This window comes from Ornithorhynchus anatinus, chromosome X1, assembly GCF_004115215.2.
Source record: "Ornithorhynchus anatinus isolate Pmale09 chromosome X1, mOrnAna1.pri.v4, whole genome shotgun sequence".
Taxonomy (NCBI): Eukaryota; Metazoa; Chordata; class Mammalia; order Monotremata; family Ornithorhynchidae; genus Ornithorhynchus; species Ornithorhynchus anatinus.
This window is the reverse complement of record NC_041749.1, coordinates 11,424,789-11,445,268: the sequence shown is the minus strand read 5'-3', so window position 1 is coordinate 11,445,268 and position 20,480 is coordinate 11,424,789. Positions and strand designations below refer to the sequence as shown.

Here is a 20,480-nt window from a genome sequence, read left to right as displayed (position 1 = left end):
CCCTTCCCGAGGTGGGCGGGAGGTGGGCGGGAGGTGGGCCCCCCCCCCGCCCAGGCCAGGGAGTGCGGACGGAGAGCAAAGGACTTGGGGTGAAGGGGCCGCCGCAGGAGTTGCGGGGCGCTCGGGCCTAGTGTGGGCAGCAGGAGGCCTGAGGCTGGGGACCGGTAAAGGCCGCTCCAGGGCAGTTCAGGGGGTAAAGGCGAAGGAGGGTTTGATATCCCTAACATTCCCCCCAATAATCTACTGCGTACCTCTTATCCGTGTTATTTTTCCCAAACCCTTCATAAAATTATTTCTAGTTTCTCCCTGCACGACTTCCTGTGGGAATGAATTCAATATGTTTACCACGCAGCTGGTGAGAATAATTTTCCTTTCGTTCATTTAACAACTGTATCGATCTCATTTCCGGGCCTAACTCCACCCTTTCTCTCCACCCGGCTACAACCCATGTCTGAGCTCCTGACATATTACGTTAGAATGCTTCCCACCACTGGATTCCCCCACTCCACCCTGCCCACCTTTCAGGTCTAAATCGCAAACTGCATCATAGATCGTCTCCCCGGAGTTTCTCTCTGCACATCTCTCTCCACTCCTTACCCACCGCTCTCCCCATCAGGCAGAAATTCCTCGCCATTGGCTTCAGGCTTCTCCACCAGCTTTCTCCACGTACACAACAGCTCTTTGCATCTGCTACTTTCCAGCTCACAGGCTTGGCTCCTCCCAGGTTCACCTTCTAACTTGTATCTCCTCCACCCAAATCCTACCACTATCTTTGGCATTTTGCATAATTCGTTCCTGTCGGAGAAAATATGTGCCTGTGCATCTCTTTCATGTATGTATTTTCATGTATAATGGTGGATTTGTAAAACAGCTATATCGTTGTGAACACTTTTTGTCTTAGTATGATGCTTTGTACTCAGATGCTCAAATACAATTAAAACGATTGTCTGCTCTTCATGCCTTAGTGGGCTGTTCCCTTAGGGAATCTCATAGGGATAATAATGTTGGTATTTGTTAAGCGCTTACTATGTGCAGAGCACTGTTCTAAGCGCTGGGGTAGACACAGGGGAATCAGGTTGTCCCACGTGGGGCTCACGGTCTTAATCCCCATTTTACAGATGAGGGAACTGAGGCACAGAGAAGTTAAGTGACTTGCCCACAGTCACACAGCTGACAAATGGCAGAGCTGGGATTCGAACTCATGAGCCCTGACTCCAAAGCCCGTGCTCTTTCCACTGCGCCACGCACTGTATTCGCCCCGTTCGGATATTGATTTCGACTTCGACTTGGTGACCTTGTCTTTCCAGATGCAATTCTTCCCCAACCACGACTAGTTAGGAAGCTACTTTACCCCCTTGATCACTTGATCACATTTCTAGCTCTATTATGACTTTCCTGCACACAGGACTTCTTTCTGGTGAAGGTCTGACCCTGCCTTAATTAGTGGCAATATGCTTTCTACACACTGCAAATGAAAACCTAAGTTCTTTCACTGCACATTGTACATAGTCTTTCACTGCCCTATTCAGCTCAGAATTCAAGCGACTCATGAATGCAGGTAACAAAACCCATCGTACCACTGATAATTCATCACTGGATTGACGATCTTGTCAAATAAGAGGAATGGTCAATTTTAATTATTCCAGGGATAATATTTGATTTATGGATTTTCTGGGTCCTTTCCTTCGATCGTATTTATCGAGTGCCACCTGTGTGCAAAGCACTGTACGAAGAACTTGGGAGAGCACGATGAAACGACAGACACATTACCCGCCCACAACGAGCTCTCATTCTAGAAGGGGAGACAGGCCTTAACATATATTATATAACATAATATACATAACATAATATACATATTATACACATAATATATATAAACAGTCCCTCTCTCTGCTGTTCTTCTGTGGTCCACTTAACTTCACCCTGGAACCTCCATCAAATGGTGTGGGAAAGGAAAAGGGGAAGGGAGAGACAAAACTCTTTAGGGCATCTATTTATTAACAGCTTTAATAAAAGGTTTCGTGAGGGAAGGGTTCATTCGATGCAATTCAATCGTATTGATTGAGCGCTCACTGTGTGCAGAGCACTGTACTAAGGGTTTGGCCTCACGGGCTCAAGCGAGGGGGCTTTTTCATTATTTGAGGATTTCCATTTCCCAGGCCATCGTTTAATTTTCCTATTATTGTGGATATTCAAGGGGTAGTTATGTTATCCCAGTGATAAATTGTAAACCACTAGACAGGATATCTGAAAATGAACACAGCGGAAATGGAAAAAGTTGACCAGAGGAGAAATGAGGACAGGGAGCACAAGCAGAAAGACACACTTTAAAGTGAATTCTTACCTGACCTTTCTAGTTACTGGCTCATAGAGAGGTCATTTTATTCTCAGTTGTCAAGTCCTCTGTAGATAGGCCTGGGCCCCATGTAGTCTTTGTTTTCTAAGACTGAAAGAAATTCTTGGACAATTCAGGAGACTATTCTGTTCCCTTCTCTCTAAACATGGTACGGAGAGTCAAGCATTGACTTTGAAGATTAATATACCCGTGAGGTTTTCCAAAAATGTGTGTCATTTCCAGTCATATTTTTAGCAGAGAAACTACTGAATATTCAGTTCTTTCAAAATATGTATTTTGGCTATCACACAATAATAGAATTTGGGAATGTTCTTCTACACTATTGTATTGTACTCTCCCAAGTGCTTAGAACACTACTATGCATAAAGTCAGTGCTCAATTAAATACCACCAAATGATTAACCTTTCTATAGTCTTTTCTAGTTGAAAATGTTTATCGATTTAGTGGAAAGGGCACAGATCTGGGACTTAGGACTGCATTTCTAATCTCGGCCCGGCCCCTCGCCTGTTGTGTGACCTTGGGCAAGTTACTTAACTTCTCTGTGCCTCAGTTTCCTCATCTGTAAAGTGAAGATTGAATACCCGCTCTCCCTTCCTACTCAGGCTGGGAGTCCCATGCAAGACAGGGACTGTGTCCAACCTTATATCTACCCTAATGCCCGGCACAGAAGCCACGCCAAATGATTGTAATTTTAATAATTCCACCATTTTTAAACATGGTTTCAAGGTATCTGAAAACCGGGGTGGTTGCTTTAACTTTTATCGTATTTGTCATGTACTTCCTATGTGTCAAGCACTGTTCTAAGCACGGCGGTAAATACAAGGTAATCGGTCAGACACAGTGCCTGTCCCACATGGGGCTCACACAGCCTATGCAGGAGAGAACGGGTAATGAATCCCCCCATTCGCGCCTGTCCCGCCATCGACTCCGGCCCACATCCTCCCGCTGTCCTGGAACGCCCTCCCACCTCACATCTGCCAAACTAACTCTCTTTCCCTCTTCAAAGCCCTACTGAGAGCTCACCTCCTCCAGGAGGCCTTCCCACACTGAGCCCCCCTTTCCCTCTGCTCCTCCTCCCCTCCCCATTCCCCCCCCCCCCGCCCTCTGCCCTTCCCCTCTCCTCAGCACTCTGCATATTAGCATATATATTACCCTATTTATTTTGTCAATGATGTGTATATCTCTATGATTCTATTTATTTTGATGATGTCTGTGCTAGACTGCTTGTTTTGTTTTGTTCTGTTTTATTTTGCTGTCTCCCCCCATCACTGGGGAGGGATGGTCTCTATCTGTTGCCAAACTGTACGCTCCAAGCACTCAGTACAGTGCTCTGCACATAGTAAGAGCTCACTAAATACTACTGAATGAATGAGTTTTACAGTCGAAGAAACTGAGGCAGAGACAAGTTAAGTGACTTGCCCAAGGTCACACCGCAAGCAATTGGCAGAGGTCTCAATTAGAAACCAGGTCCTCTAATTTCCAGGCCCCTCCTCCAGGCTGTATTGATATTCGGCCCGTTGTTGGGTAGGGATTGTCTCTAGCTGGTACCGAACTGTACTTTCCAATCAATCAGTACAGTGCTCTGCACACATTAAGTGCTCAATAAATTCGACTGAATGAATGAAGATAGAATCTAACCCCTTCTCTTCCACCGCGGAGGTAAAAACGGAGCCCAAAGGCCACTCACTCTCTGAAATTTCTTCCCCGGTGCACAAGCACACGCAGATGGTTCGGCAAGCACACGACCTTGTGAAACAGGGAACGGTGCGCCTTTGACAAAAGTCAGAGTCCAATTTGAGCAGGCTCATTGTAAAGCATCTTATGCATAATTGAAAATGTCCTGGAATACCTCTACTTTGTAAAAGGATTTCATCAAGAAGATATATATGTGATTTGGTTGGTAGCCCTTTATTTCTCTGACTATAAGTAAAATGAACAGCTTAGACAATGTCAATTAAACTACACTTCTGTATCTACAATTACTCTTGGACAATAGAGGCAGAGGTTTGAAGAAAGGGTGGTTGATGGCTTTCGAAGTTGGGTTTTTTCTTAGGCAAAAACATTCGTTTAAAAAAATATATTCCAGGCATTTAAGTGTCCTATCCTTTCCAGATTAAGATTCTCTATATATTTCAGAGGAAAAGGAATTGTTTCGGTTAAAGAAAACACAGAAACGATTGGAATAACTGTCAAAAGGGACAGAAAAATACATCTGGGAACATTCCTTTCCGTTCGTATTTTCAAGGCTACAAATAGCCTTACCTCTCCATACTATTTTAAATAAGCATTTTTTGCTTAAATGCAAGTTATTTAATTTCATATGTTTCTTCCACACTGACAAAATAGTAATTAATTTTCCACAAGTCATTTTTTACAGATGTGGGAAATTATACCAATCGTCATTACATTAAAATGCCTTCACAAATTATAGTTCTTATGGTTCTAAATTGGGAAGGCTTTGAGGAGTTACCATGTCTGTTTAATTTACTTTTTCGGGGCTTTTTCAGGCAAGCCCAATTAATGACAAACACAAAAGTGCCAAGTGCATCCACACGCTAATATTTCATGGCAGAACAGAAACTCAATTTAAAGCATAAAATATTTCTCATAAAAAAATTCAATTTTTCCAAACTGAAATCTAAAGGCACCAATTACGTCACGGCAAGTCATTCAAATTAAAGTAATCAATGTTTCTAACCCATTCATGGCCTTTGTTGTTTTCTAAATTAACCTTGTCTAAGCTTGTAACTGTAACAGTAAAGCGGCAGAAAATTTCTGGGCACCAACTAATTCCCAAATGGTCTGAAAAAGAAAAAATATTTAAGAAACGGCCATCAGCTACGACAGTGGTCAGAGTATATCGCTTCCCTAGGCATCTCAATGGTCCTGGGAAAATTCAAAGCCATTTGGAAATAAACTAGGTCAAAACATCTAGATCGAGGGCTCCAAATACTTAATTACACTCAGTAACTACCACCCTATTTTTTGGTTTTAATATTTTTGCTGTCGGTAGTTTTATCTCTGTTTCTATGTTGCTACGTTTCAAGGTAACCGTTTTCAGGGTAAAATGAAGCCCCAGCTCATGTGATGAGGCACAGCAAACAGGCAGCGCAGACGACAGCCGGGGTTCCCGTGAGACACAAACAAGAATTTGGTGACTCTGCAAATGGTTCTAAAAGCTTTTTGCTCTAAGAAGTGGATATAAGCAAATACTGAAGCAGCGTGGCCCTGAGGACAGAGCACGGGCCCGGGAGTCGGAAGGACCTGGGTTCTAATCCCGGCTCTGACAAGTGACATAACCTCGGGCAAGTCACTTAACTTCTCTGGGTCTCGGTTTCCCCATCTGTAAAATGGGGATTAAGACCGGGAGTCCCCTGTGGGATACGGACTGCGTCTAACCTGATTTGCCTGTATCCGCCTCAGCGTTAATACAGTGCCTGGCCCATAATAAGCACTTAATACCATAACTACTATTATTGTTAATCCTAAATATACTTGTTCACAGGACAGGAGGGATTTGCACTGCTGTGCACTGACTCTGATGGCTCTCCGTGTTAAAAAAAAAAAAAAAAAAAAGGCCATCTGCTGAAGAGCTCGGAAGAGCACACTAAAATCGTTTTCAACTCCACCGATTCAACTTAAAACCCATTTATTAATAGGCCTTTTTTTTAATTTGAATATAAACCAACCAACAAGTCTATCGGTAAAAGTCACCTACTAATCGGACCTGATGGGTAGGGTCTCATGCCCTTATTCTGAGGAAGGAAGCAACTGGATCTTCCCCCAGTACCTATTCGAGAGCTTTGTGAACACGATGACTCTTGCCGAGAAAACGCAGCGAAATACAAATGGATCCAGATGTCTACTTCACACTGTTGTAACTCTTAGATCCGACTTCTAGCAGTGCGGTCAGATCTGATTAAATGAGGAGGGGGCTGGGGAGTTCCAGTGGGAACCGTGGCCCACTCCCTCTGGACCCTAAATCCTGACATATCCTGTGCCCCCGGGCCACGGGGAGACCGGAACGGCAGCGGCGTATCCCCGCTCCGTTCTGACCACTGGGCCGCTGAGCGATACCTTCGGGAACGCCCTTCCCGGCGCGATCTCTGTGCCTACGGGCTAGCTAGGATTTTAACCGCAGCAGTACAGCCAGCAAACGGCGTCAGACGCCGGGAAGACTACGGTTGCACGACGGCTCTGGATGATCCGAGCAGCGTCAGCAGCCTGAGACCTTCACTACCCGTAGTGTGGTAGACCAAGTATATCTCAGACAAATGCTCTACCCCAGACGCTCAATAAATACCGCTGCTTCGGGTGCTTCGAAGGGGGGGGGGGAAGACACGAGGGGAATAAACGAGGTTAAGGCTAGAGAACAGTCAATCCCGACGCCTGTTTTCTTGCGGGATTTGGGGCAGAACTCTGTGGAGGGAATTGGGTAATGTTGTTCCTACAACTCGTGTCTGCCCGGGTGGGCCTGGATGCGGTGGCGGAAGAAACGGCTGGATACAAGCGCCCAAATGTCAAATGAAGGTCCAAGGACCAAGCTGCAGCTTCTCCTTAATATGAGCTGCCTCGAGACAGCAGTTCCCATGTTACTGGAGAACCGACCGTAATGACTGACGTTTTCGTTCGCTTAAAACACAAAGACCCACTTCCAATCGGCAGTTCACCCTCCCACACCCTGGACATTATGTCCCTCACACGTGTCTGCCTCTTGGTGTCATTTTCTTTTTAAAGGTTCTGCTGGAGAAGACACCCTGCCTTGCATCTGAAAAAGAATCGGCGAAGAAGTGAAGGTCAAAACACGGTCCGTGGGCCGGATCCGGCCTGACAAGTGATTCAGCGGATCGGCAGAAGTGGCTCTGCTCCGGTCTGCAGGGGAATTTAACTCCTTTAGTGCCCTCCTTTAGTGCCTGTTGCGTGTGGCAGTCCCCCAAAAGGGCAGCCCCCACAAGTGACCGCCGAGGGAGCTCCCAGATGTACCCGGGGCACGGTAGCTCATCTCCTTAAACCCCTCTGGTGAACACCACGGGCGTTCTAGTCCGTAAACTCGTCACGGGAAGCGAACGTGCCCGCTAATTCCGTTGTACTGCGCTTTCCCGAGCTCTTGGTTCAGTGCTCTGCACAGAGTAAGTGCTCCATAAATACGGCAGGGTCACCAAACTGGCCCACAGCCACCTGGTTGCAACGATGCCTTCCCCTGGCCGAAGGAGTACCAGAAAGAACTGCGCCATCAGAGCCGGTCGGAGTTGGGAAATACTTGGTTGACGATGGATAGGAGTGCGAAAACAAAGGTCCTAATCACTTCTCTTGGGAAGTTCTTGCAAGATTAGGGAATAATGCAAATCCCTGGCCAGGTTCAAAGTCAACTGAGTAGTGCGATTATATTCCATTAGACTATCTTTATTTCCCATTTGAAACAATTCGTTAGCGCATGATAACTTAGTAAACAACTACAGAACTCTCCCCATTAGACTGGAAGCTCCTTGAGGACAGGGATCATGTTTACTAACTCTTTATATTCTCAGTTAGTACAGTGCTCTCTCCAAAATATGAGTTCAGTAAATACTGACTGATTAAAGCTGTCTTGCCTAAGCTTTATTAACCTCTGCTGAACAGAAATAACAAAAACGATTTAAGATTTCTGCAAACTTGTTGTGGGCGGGGGATGCGTCTGCTATATCGTTACACCGAACTCTCCCAAACGCTTAGTAAAGTCATCTGCTCACTGGAAGCCCTCCATAAATGACTGATTCTGCATTCCAAAGGATAATGGACCTTTAATGGGGAAAAAAAAAAAAGATCACCTGTCAGCTCAAAAAAAGGATAATATGAGAAATATTAAGTGCTAATAAAAATAAAACCAATTTTCACCCTCACAAGAAATGGTAAAGGCAATTAACTGCCATATTTCATCCTAAAAGTTTAACTGTCATGTACAAAAAGGTTATACATTTAGTTAATTAAGTATTTTGAATCATTTGGTGTAAAAGAGCTATGTAAATGAAAGTTACCATTTTAAATGACATTCTTAAATCCTGAACAGCTCTTGTAAGAATCTCAAGGTTTTACTAAGGTGTTACACAGAGCAGGATTTTTTTTTTCAAACTTCCTTGCACTGAATTATGTCACCTTGCTTAAGTGTTACAGGAGGGCTTATGTTCTCGAGGGATCAAAATTCCTTAAAAATTCTATTTCATCCACAGCCCTTCCTCTGGTCAGAAGTGGCCTACGCTACCTCAAAAGTGATTCGCCTGAGGTCCCAAAACCTCTAGCTCTGCCCTGGGCAGCGCCAGAATTTTAAAAACATGTCAAAATAAAAAGTTATACCATCAATCACTTCACTAGACAAAAAAGTTAGGGGATATTAGATACCTGGACAAAAATGACTAATCACTAAAGTTAATACAATAAATCTTCGAACAAAACTCCGCTTTGGGGAAAGATAGGTTAGGCAATTATTTAGGAAGTTTTAATAAACAGCCGAGGGTCACACAGTAAAATAGACTGTATTAGGCTGTTATGGGTGAGGGGCAGGGGCATTGAAAAACTGGTCCCTGCCCGTCAAACTTCAACTGGCTGTCCGTTCAAAAGCAGAGGCAGAGGACGGCGCACGGGCATAGTACAAGGGAAAACTGAGATGCAGTTACATTTCCACTCCCACCCTTTTCTGGGACTACGGCGCCTAAGTCCCCAGCATCTGTTCTACACAGGGTTAGGGATTCATTCATTCAATGATTTAATATCGAGCGCTTACTATGTGCAGAGCACTGTCCTAAGCGCTTGGAATGTACAATTCGGCAACAGATAGAGACAATCCCTGCCCATTACCGGGCTTTACAGTCTACTTGACTCCAATCACGGACTGACGGAGTCCAGTTAAACAGATGCAAGGGCTGCTTCTGCATTTATTGAGCAGTGTGGGGGTCTGGAATGAATGGACTGGCAGGCCAGGTCAGCCCTCAGATTGTACTGCCCACATCTCACTTAAGGGAATCTGAAAACAAATTCACTCCGGTAAACAACCGCCGAACCTTTAGTATCGAAAACGTAGGTACATAATCAAGAGGATCGATCAATCAACAGTCTTTACCTTTGTTCATTCGTATTCCTTGAGCGCTTACCATGCACAGAGCACTGCACTGAGCATTTGGGAAAGTACAATGCAGCGGAGTTGGTAGACAGGTTCCCTGCCCACAACAATCACACCATCCTGTGCCCTTTTACGCAATCACGCCATGGCAACAGAAACCTGGAAGCTACAGGATTCTGAAGGGCCTTTAAAACCCTGGAGTGTAGGAGTTAGCAAATCCGTGGCAGAGTAACTACAAGAGCACAGGATACTGACATGAGATATTTAAACAAATAGAGTTGGACGTTTAGACATTTTAAAAGGCTCCATATTTCCGCATGCACTCAAACACATCTAAAATGTTAACAGCGCATTTAAGAATGCAGAAATTTGAAAGATAAGAAGGTTGGGGTGTAGCCCAATTTTTTTAAAAAAATGTTACGACGGGCAAGAAGCCCAAAATCCACACTTTAATCATTCAGAACTTGCTTCTGAATTCACATTTTACCCCTGCCGTTTTAACTGCGTTAGTGTATAAAAATCCACCAACTGAAGCAGAGTCAAACCGGTGCATGCGTGATAACCAATGAGCCCTCGGTAAACGCTATTATGACTAGGTTAGTTAAGCTTTAAGAGATGAAAGTGCTCCTTGAGAAGACATCACGGAAAAGGTAATGAATAAGAGTCAAACATGCACCAGTCGGCATCTCGACTATCTGGGCTAGAGCTCTCTATCTTACGGCCGACCTCTGGTCCGCGGGCCGTCTCTGGCCCGAAACTCCCCTGCCCCTTCAGATCCGACAGAGGACCGGACCCCTCTCCCCACATGCGAAAACCTTATTCAAAAATCACATCTCCTCCAAGACGCCCCTCTCAACTAAACCCTCATTTACCTTAATCCCTCTCCCTCCTGTGTCGCCCTCCCACTTGGATCTGCACTCTTTATTCACCCCACAGCACACATACATAGACCTAATTTATTTTAAATGTCCGTCTCCCCCTCTGGACCGCAAACTCCTTGGGGCAGGGAAAGAGATCTCCCAACTCTTCTCTTGTACTCTCCCTAACGCTTAGTATAGCGCTCAGCACACAGTAAGCACTCAATAAATGCCAAGAGTACCTGTGAGTAGAATTAATTTATGTTGAAAATCGGCCTAATGCGTTGTTCTTCAATATGCCTCTAACTAGATGGTAAACCGCATACATGCTGGGGCCTAAAATAAACAGGCAAGGTTAGGATTAGCCAGAGTTAATCCCAAGAATAAGACACTTTCAGAGGATTAACACCCTAGGAAACAAGAAAAGGCTACTGCTGATAAATAAAAATGCCTAAGGAAATGTATATGGAACGGTAGGTGGAAAGACATTGAAGTTAATGATGATCTTACCTCTCTTTCAGGAAAATATCAAAATTTAGGACATAAAAGTAGTACAAACAACAATCCCTCGCTAAATACCCCAAATTTCTAAAATGCACCTCACTGGCCTTCCCAGGAATTTAAATGAACCTGACCACTGGTACTATATATCGAAGAAGAAACCAACTTAGGAGTCTGCTCTTTTCTGAGGAAAAAAAAAAATGTTATTTAAATTTAGGAGCCCAGAAAGTTCAATGGAGCAGGGATTTTCTAATTTTAGTAATAATGGAAAGCACATTTAAACTTGGAATAAAATACACAAAATAAGAAGAATTAGAACCGCCGAGGAAGGTGATAGAAAGTTGAAGAATGTGAGGTACTGCAGGAACATTATTTAGCTTTGCACTCAATGGGTTTACGAATACAGAGTAGAATAACGTCAAGCGGAAACAGATCTCGCCGCCGACTCCTTTCCCACGTCTTCCTCCTAGCCTGGAACGCCCTCCCCGCTCCATATACGCCAGACCACCACTCTCTCCACCTTCAAAGCATTCCTGAAGTCACAACTCCTCCAAGAGGCCTTCCCTGATTAAGTCCTCCTTTCCCCAGCTCGCTCTCCCTTCTGCATCCTCAGTTTACTTGGATCTGTGTCCTCTGGGCATTGATATCTGCCCCACCACCAACCCCACAGCACTCAATACATCTTTAAATGACATAGTAGCGTGTAAGCTCATGACGGGCAGGGAACGTTCCCGCCTCTCCAAGCGCTTCGTACAGTGCTCTGCACATAGGAAGCGTTCAGTAAACGCCACTGATTCAAAAGCAAATTAATATTGGGGGGGGAACTGAGGCTTATCAAGAAATCCAAAGAGCATCCAGGTACACTCGCTTCTCCTAGAACAATGCTTACACTGTGCGTTTTGACTCCAAGTTGAGGGCAGAATTACAAAACTTGATTCCATCGGGGAGAAACCGCCTCGAGGCAGCGCGGCATAGCGTCAGAAGAAACAGTTGAGTTCACGTATATGCGCACGGTATCGGACCTGGGCGAGTACTTCAGTGCATATTTTCCTTAACGGGGGATTTTGCTAAATCCAAACCCGGCACCGAAGAACTAGGTGCATATTTGATGAAAGCAGGTTTACCTGCTAGGTTGCAACTTGCAAATTTCAAGAATCACCTTATCACCTTAAAGAGTCCACAGATATTAAATACTGTGTAACATTTTATATACCTGCAATTACCCAGAACAATTAAAAAAATTCAGACTTTTAAATGTTCCTTAAAATGATTTCTTTTTTTTTTCAGGAATTTTTCTTAACCTATGCAAAAATCCTGCCTTAAATCACCGATCGTTGAAAATACAGCACGACTTTTAAACATTTTACTAGGAGGAGTCAAGGACCATCTCTGAGCTGGACAATGAAAAGACCGCAAGGCAAGAGAAAAACAAGTGAAAAACGGAGCAAGATATAAGGAATTACTGGGAAAAAAAAATTTAAAAAGATACCCAGTGCAGCATGAGGATGAAGGGAAATTATGTTAAAAGAAAACTATGAATGATCATTCACAGGACGTACTTTATTTCATTCTTCAACTTTATTTTCTTTGCAACTTAATTTTTAAAAGAACTGTGTCAGAAAATAAAGACAAAAGTAAGACCAGGGCAGAAAATGTCCAAGAACAGGGGACTAGGTGGAAATGAAAAGCTGTGTGACCCAAGGAAAAGAGCACGGGCCTTGGAGTGAGAGGACCTGAGTTCCAATCCCACTTCTGCTAATTGACTGCCGTGTGAACTTGATCAAGTCACTAACTTCTCAATGCCTGTTGCTTCATCTGTTAAATGATTCAACAGCTGCTCTCCCTCCTGCTTAGCGTGTGCGCTCTACTTAAGACAGGGATCGGATCTCAGTGGAAAGAGCCCGGGCTTGGGAGTCAGAGGTCGTGGGTTCGAATCCCAGCTCTGCCACTTGTCAGTTGTGTGACTGTGGCCAAGTCACTGAACTTCTCTGTGCCTCAGTTCCCTCGTCTGTAAAATGGGGATGAAGACTGTGAGCCTCGCGTCGGACAATGTGATTACCCTGTGTCTACCGCAGCGCTTAGTACAGTCCTTGACGCACGGTAAACACTTAAATAACACAATGATTACGAGCAGCCAGCTGTCTTTTGGGGGCACCACAGGGCCCTGCCCAACTTAGCAAAGTCCTAGACGCGTGAGTGGCTCTTTGTAAGCGCGGTACTCCGTCAGTGGTACTTTTTGAGCGCTTATTGCGCGTAGAGCCACCGTACTGGGTACTTGAGAGAGTACAGCAGGGTTGGCAGACACTTTCCCTGCCCGCAAGGAGCTTAGAGGCTGGTCTTCACTCAAGTGCCACTGCCTCCCGGAACAATGCCAGCTGGCACACACAGCATCTTCCACGGACACATTTTCTCCCACCGGCGGCGGTGGCTCGGCCACTCCCTGGGTTTCGGAGCCTACACGCCGCCCAAGGGGGCTCCCAAATGGAGCGTGAGAGGGGGCGGTGAATTGGCCGGCCTTCTGAAAAACACCAAACGGGCCCAGGGAAGGTACTGTCGCCTTCGGGAAAAGGAAGGTCTGAACCTGATCGAAAGACTCACTAACCGTGGCACCAAAATGAATGAAATCTCACGTACTCGCCGCGGCTACGGCTTCCCGGGGCCCAGCGACGCTGCCGTCGATGGGAGCTAATAATAATAATAATGTTGGTATTTGTTAAGCGCCACGTGCAGAGCACTGTTCTAAGCGCTGGCGTAGATAATGAGGTTGTCCCACGTGAGGCTCACAGTCTCCATCCCCATTTTACAGATGAGGGAACTGAGACACAGAGAGGCGACTTGCCCACAGTCACACAGCTGACAAGTGGCAGAGCCGCAATTCGAACCCATGACCTCTGACTCCCAAGCCCCGGCTCTGGCCACAGAGCCACGCTGCTTCTCTAAGCTGAACCACCAACACGGACTTTCTCCCGCACATCTGGAAATGGGGCCGGGTAATTAACCTATCTTACGATTTACCCTCTTCCAAGTAGAGGATCGCGAGGACACACAAAAAGATGTCTGGAAGCTTCAAAAAAGGCTCTGAGGCCAAATACCATCTCAACCTGACTAATAAGACTTGCACAAGGGCAAGACTTTCATGACTGTATTCTAATATAGGACCTCGAGTTTCTTTTATGAACAGTGGTGACCAGAGGAGACGACCAATTCTGTAACTCTGGATAAAGAACCATGGAAGGTAGAAAAATAAAAAGGCAATAATATTCCGAAGGACACATGGTTCTTTTACTTTTGCCGAACTCTTTTAAGTGCCTAGATCAGGTCTTGCTATATAGTAGCTCATAATAAATACTAATGGGGGGGAGAAAGTCTCGTGAGTTTAGTCTACCAGAAAGTAAGAGGGACTGAAACAGAAAGGGAGACCTTTTTTTTTTTTTTTATGACACCCACATAAAAGAGCCATTAATAGCTTGAGAATGAAATTGATAATTTAGGAATTATTTTCTTTTTATTTTCTTTACAACTGAAGGGGGAAAACAAACCAAGTAATTTGAAATGTTAATTCACACATTCTAACATTACAATTGATGACAAAATTTTTAAAAGAATGGTGATTTCAAATGTATTTTGATGGAAAGTACATTCGGGCCACCGTGTCCTTATATGGAACATTTTGTACTCCCACTACTGATGATAATAGTGGTATTTGTTAAGCTCTTACTATGTGCCAAGCACTTTACTACTAGGCGCTGGGGTAGATACAAGATAATCAGGTCCCACATGGGGCTCAAGGTGTAAGTAGGAGGGAGAACAGGTGTGGAATCCTCCTTTTACAGAGGAGGTAACTGAGGCACAGATAAGTTAAATGACTTGCCCAAGGTCACACAGCAGGTAAGTGACAGATCCCAGATTAGAACCCAGGTGGTCTGAATCCCAGGCCTGGGCTCTTTCCACTACTTCACGCTGCTTCCCCATGTTCCAAACCTGATTTTCCACACCTGATTAACTTGCCCACGTATTTTATACTGTAACGTCCCAAAAGAGTGAATGTAGAGATTACCAAATTAAAAGATCAAAATATCTTTCATGGGATTCACTAAATTACTTCTTCAAAAGCAGTACTTTATTTTCTTTGCGGTGTTCTAGTTTCTCTTTACTTTGCATCGTTCGAATTCTTAAAAAAACCTTAAAGATTTCACAGCGCAAGGAATGAATACTACCTATTGCTTCAAGCCACAGGTATGAACACGACATAATTTTGTCCTTTTTCAAAATGTAAGGTTAGAATACTGTCTCATTTTTTCCCCGTGGACCTTCTTGAATAAAGAGAGGATCTGCATTTACTCTCCCATCCCTAAACAATCTCCTGTCTTTAAATAGGGACAAAAATGATTACGGGCAATATTCTGACATATCATTGATAGCTGGTTAACAATAGTACGTAAACAACTGCTCCAAGGTGGGGGGTGAGAGAGAGGAGGACCACTATAAATGGAATCAATCCATAGACATTAAAAACTTAAATCCCAACAAACTTTCATGAAACTGTTTCACTGCCATCCACACCACCTCCTCTATCTGAATTCTAAAATTATAAAGTTAAAAATATTTTCCACCCGGTGTACGGCACAGCACGATGCGGGTACGATCTTGAGAACGTTAATTAAAAAAACACACAACTTTACCCAAAGTCTCTCTAGCTCCTGTCTTTTTAACCCGGGGGGGCAAAAACTGACTGCCATTTTGGTGAATTTTAATGAACTGGTTTTAGTCAGTAATTAATCGAGTAGCAGAACAGGGCCAGAGACGGGGACCCGTCCTGCCGCACCACACGTCTTCAAGATTTCCACTTCTCTGAAAATGAAACGTTTGGTCTCAACCAGAACCACGAGAACGGGGTCGTACTCCACTCGCAATTACCCCCAACCGACCGACAAACCTCCGTTATATATCCCAAGAACGGTGATTGCTTGGTTAAGAGGGGCAGTTCTGCTAGGAACCCAAGTTGAAAAGAGCGCCTTCTTATTAATGTGACTCACGACTTCCCAGTTTCTAGCAGGGCGGAGGTTTTCATTCGAACCCTCACGTGCATCAAGTACCAATCGCAACTTCTGAGGCTTGGTAAAAAGTAAACCACACTCCGAAGTGTTGAAGAAACTTATACGGCGGACCGAGTACGTCCGAGCCACCTGTAGCATCGGCCTGAAGTCTCCAATAGGCCATTTCTCCTAATTCTGTCATAACGGCGTGTAAAGCCTGCTTTTTCGGGGAGGGGGGAGGGGAGGGGAATTTGCGTTCACTTGGTTTTCTGAGTGTCTGTGAGATCCCTTCCGCGTGCAGGAGATTCTCGGTGCGACACCAACCTCCGTGGACGCGATCGCCCTGACCGCGGCATCCTCTTCGGACGACCGGCCGACCCCACGTGAAACGAGACGTGATCCGCGGCGGGAAGGCGGACCCCACCGTCCTTGCCGCTGTCATCGCCGTGCTAATGACCCCGAAAACCTTCCTAACGCCGGTCCCCACTGATTCCTTCTTCGAATCCCGTCGAGGGGGCGCCTACGGCGGGCGGAGCGCCGTACCGAGCGTCGGGGGAGAGTAGTAGAGAGTGACGATCCCAGCCCACGGGGAGCTCCCGGGCTGGAGGGGGAAGAGAGGGGTGTCCTCCACAGCAAATGTCGAACCCCTGGCCCCCGGGCGGAAAATACAGCACCTTGAGGTGGGTGGGTGCCGAGGAACGGGCGAGGGGGTTCCCGGGCCCCGACGAGACCACATCCAGTCGATCCACATCCAGTCGATCCATCCGTGTGGGCTATTGACTAAGCGCTTCCTCTGGGCGGAGCGCTGTACTGAACCCCTGGGAGAGACGGACGGCTTCGGGGCGGGGGGGGGGGATTCCCTCCGGCGGCGGGGTCTGATGGAAGGGGCGCAGCACTGGGAGGCGGAAGACCCGGCTTACCGACTGGGGAAACGGCTCCGTGCCTCAGTTTCCCCATCTATAAAACGGGGCGGTAAACGCTCGTTCGCCCTCCCCCTTCGACCATGTGGGTCAGGGACTATGTGATCTGCCTGGATTACACCTCGACCTTGGGCCAGAGCAGCTCTTCCCACTAATAATGATAATGGTATTTATTATTCCCCCGTGTCTACCCCAGCGCTTAGAACAGTGTTCGGCACATAGTAAGCGCTTAACAAAATAGCAATATTATTAAGAATTTATGATGTGCCGAGCACCGTTGACAGCACTGGGGTGGATATTAGATAATCGGGTCGGACACAGTCCCTGTCAAGAAGCAGCGTGGCTCAGGGGAAAGAGACAGGGCTTGGGAGTCAGAGGTCGTGGGTTCTAATCCCGGCTCTGCCACTTGTCAGCTGTGTGACCGTGGGCAAGTCACTTCACTTCTCTGGGCCTCAGTTACCTCATCTGTAACATGGGGGTGAAGAAAGTGAGCCCCACGTGGGACAACCTCATCACCTTGTATCCCCCCAGTGCTTAGAACAGTGCTTGGCACATAGTAAGCGCTTAACCAACGCGGTCATTAATTCATTAATTGGTGGATAGAACCCGGGCCTGGGAGTCAGAAGGTCCTGGGTTCTAATCCCAGCTCCCCCGCTGAACCGCTGTGCAACCTGGGGCACGTCACTTCACTTCTCTGGGGCTCCAGTTCCCTCTCTGTAAAATGGGAATTAGGACTGTGAGCCCCACATGGGACAACCCGCTTACCTTCTATCTACCCCAGAGCTCAATACAGTGCTTGGAGCTTAGTAAGCGCTTAACAAATACCACCACTACCATTACTGTGACTTCACTAGTCCGGGCCTCGGTTCCCTCATCCGTAAAATGGGGATGAAGACCGTGAGCCCCACGTGGGACGGGGACCGCGTCCAGCCCGCTTTACCGGTGCCCACCCCAGCGTCTAGTACACTGTCCGGCACACAGTAAGCGCCCCTCCCATCACTGTCATTATTATGCCGCTTCATGATGGGAAGCAGTGTGGCTCAGTGGAAAGAGCCCGGCCTCGGGAGTCAGAGGTCGTGGGTTCGACTCCCGGCTCTGCCGCTTGCCTGCTGTGGGACTGTGGGCAAGTCACTTTCCTTCTCTGGGCCTCAGTCACCCCCTCTGTAAAATGGAGATAATAATTATAATGGTGGTATTTGTTAAGCGCTTCCTATGTGCAGAGCACTGTGCTAAGCGCTGGGGGAGATCCAGGGTCATGGGGTTGTCCCCCGTGAGGGTCCCAGTTCATCCCCATTTTCCAGAGGAGGGAACTGAGGCCCAGAGAAGGGACCTGCCCGCCGTCACCCAGCTGCCAGGTGTCGGGATCGGAACCCATGACCTCTGACTGCCAAGGCCGGGCTCTTTCCACTGAGCCACGCTTCCTCCGTGCAGAGCACCGTGCTGAGCGCCGGGGGAGACCCAGGGTCATCGGGTCGCCCCACGTGGGGCTCCCAGTCTTCATCCCCATTTTCCAGAGGAGGCCACTGAGGCCCAGAGAATACTACTATTACTAATGATGTTATTTGCTAAGCGCTTCCTCCGTGCAGAGCACCGTGCTGAGCGCTGGGGGAGGCCCAGGGTCATCGGGTCGCCCCGCGTGAGGCTCCCAGCCCATCCCCATTTTCCAGAGGAGGCCACTGAGGCCCAGAGAATACTACTACTACTACTGATGTTGATATTTGCTAAGCGCTTCCTCCGTGCAGAGCACGGTGCTAAGCGCTAGGGGAGGCTCCCAGCCCATCCCCATTTTCCAGAGGAGGCCACTGAGGCCCAGAGAATACTACTACTACTACTGATGTTGATATTTGCTAAGCGCTTCCTCCGTGCAGGGCACCGTGCTGAGCGCTGGGGGAGGCCCAGGGTCATCGGGTCGCCCCGCGTGAGGCTCCCGGCCCGTCCCCATTTTCCCGAGGAGGCCACTGAGGCCCGGCGAAGGGACCCGCCCGCCGTGACCCAGCTGCCAGGTGTCGGGATCGGAACCCACGACCTCCGACGGCCAAGGCCGGGCTCTTTCCGGCGGAGCCCCGCGGGCCGGGCCGGGGCGGGGCGGGGCGCGGCGCACTGACCTGCACGCCGGTGTAGTTCTCGAAGAAGAAGAGCACCATGCTCTGGTAGATGGCGTAGAGCCGGTCGTCCAGCTCCCGGTAGAGGCGGGAGGCCGGGCAGAGGGCGGCCAGCAGGCGCCAGGAGGCCCAGGCCAGGATGTAGGTGGGGGCCGTGCCCATCATGACGGCGGCCGGCAGCACGTAGCGCATAGAGTAGGTGTGGAGCACCAGGGACAGCAGCATCTTCGGGGCCCGGGCCCGCCCTCTCCTCCCCTCCCCTCCCCTCCCCTCCCCTCCCCTCACACGCAAGGACCGGCCGACCGCCCGACGGGCCGGCCCCCGACGAGCCGCTGCTTCTCCCCCCTCATCGTCGCCCCGGCCGTTCCGCTCGGGGACCCGCCCCTCCCTCCGCCCGCCCCCTTCTCCCTCCCCGCCGCCGCCATATTGGCAGCCGTCGGAGGGGGAGGGCCCGGCCCCGCCCCCTCGGCACGAAAGGCCGCTCCTGATTGGTGGAGACGAAGACGGCCGCGGGGCCGAGGGCCGGCGGCCGGCCACGGCGCAGGCGCGGAGCGGGGCTGAGGGATCGGGGCTGGAGGGGCGGCCGGCCACGGCGCAGGCGCGGAGCGGGGCTGAGGGATCGGGGCTGGAGGGGCGGCCGGCCACGGCGCAGGCGCGGAGCGGGGCTGAGGGATCGGGGCTGGAGGGGCGGCCGGCCACGGCGCAGGCGCGGAGCGGGGCTGAGGGATCGGGGCTGGAGGGGCGGCCGGCCACGGCGCAGGCGCGGAGCGGGGCTGAGGGATCGGGGCTGGAGGGGCGGCCGGCCACGGCGCAGGCGCGGAGCGGGGCTGAGGGATCGGGGCTGGAGGGGCGGCCGGCCACGGCGCAGGCGCGGAGCGGGGCTGAGGGATCGGGGCTGGAGGGGCGGCCGGCCACGGCGCAGGCGCGGAGCGGGGCTGAGGGACGGGGGCTGGAGGGAGGAGGGGGGGCCGGCTAAGGCGCAGGCGCGGAGCGGGGCTGAGGCACGAGGGCGGGAGGGAGGAGGGGGTGGCCGACTAAGCGCATGCGCGGAACGGGGCTGAGGCACGAGGGCGGGAGAGGTGGTCGGCTATGGCGCATGCGCAGTGCGCGGGGGGGGGGCCTGAGCCAGGAGGGCTGGTCCTTTACAGCACTAGGCGTCGTCGTAGTAGGCGCCCCCTTGGGCTCTAATAATAATAATGTTGGTATTTGTTAAGCGCTTCCTATGTGCAGAGCACTGTTCTAAGCGCTGGGGGAGATACAGGGTCACCAGGTTGTCCCACCAGGAGCTCACAGTTAATCCCCATTTTACAGAGGAGGTCACTGAGGCACAGAGAAGTGAAGTGACTCACCCACAGTCACACAGCTGCCACAGAGCGGGGATTCGAACCCATGACCTCTGCCTCCCAAGCCCGGGCTCTTGCCACTGAACCACACTGCTTCTCTAGCGGGGAAGGGGCCAGAGACTGGACAAGGGGGAAGAGGGGACCGATGGAGGGGGGGACGGGAAGATCAATGATCGTTGTACCTTGGGCAAGCACGTGGCCTAGGGGTCAGCTCACCCCCTGCCCCGCCATTTGCCCCCTCGGTGACCTTGGCCAGGGCGCTTGACTCGTCG

At 48.9% G+C, this 20,480-nt stretch overlaps 1 protein-coding gene across 1 annotated transcript in view; it reads right to left on the bottom strand.

Annotated features, from left to right (window-relative positions):
• The window catches only part of AGPAT5 (1-acylglycerol-3-phosphate O-acyltransferase 5), a 62,510-nt gene extending 43,287 nt beyond the window's left edge, over positions 1-19,223 (bottom strand). Inside the window, exon 1 of the mRNA XM_029050582.2 lies at positions 18,869-19,223. Coding sequence (XP_028906415.1) covers positions 18,869-19,090 — 222 coding nt within the window. The 5' untranslated portion in view covers positions 19,091-19,223. The remainder of the gene's footprint in view (positions 1-18,868) is intronic.
• Positions 19,224-20,480: the final 1,257 nt, after the last annotated feature.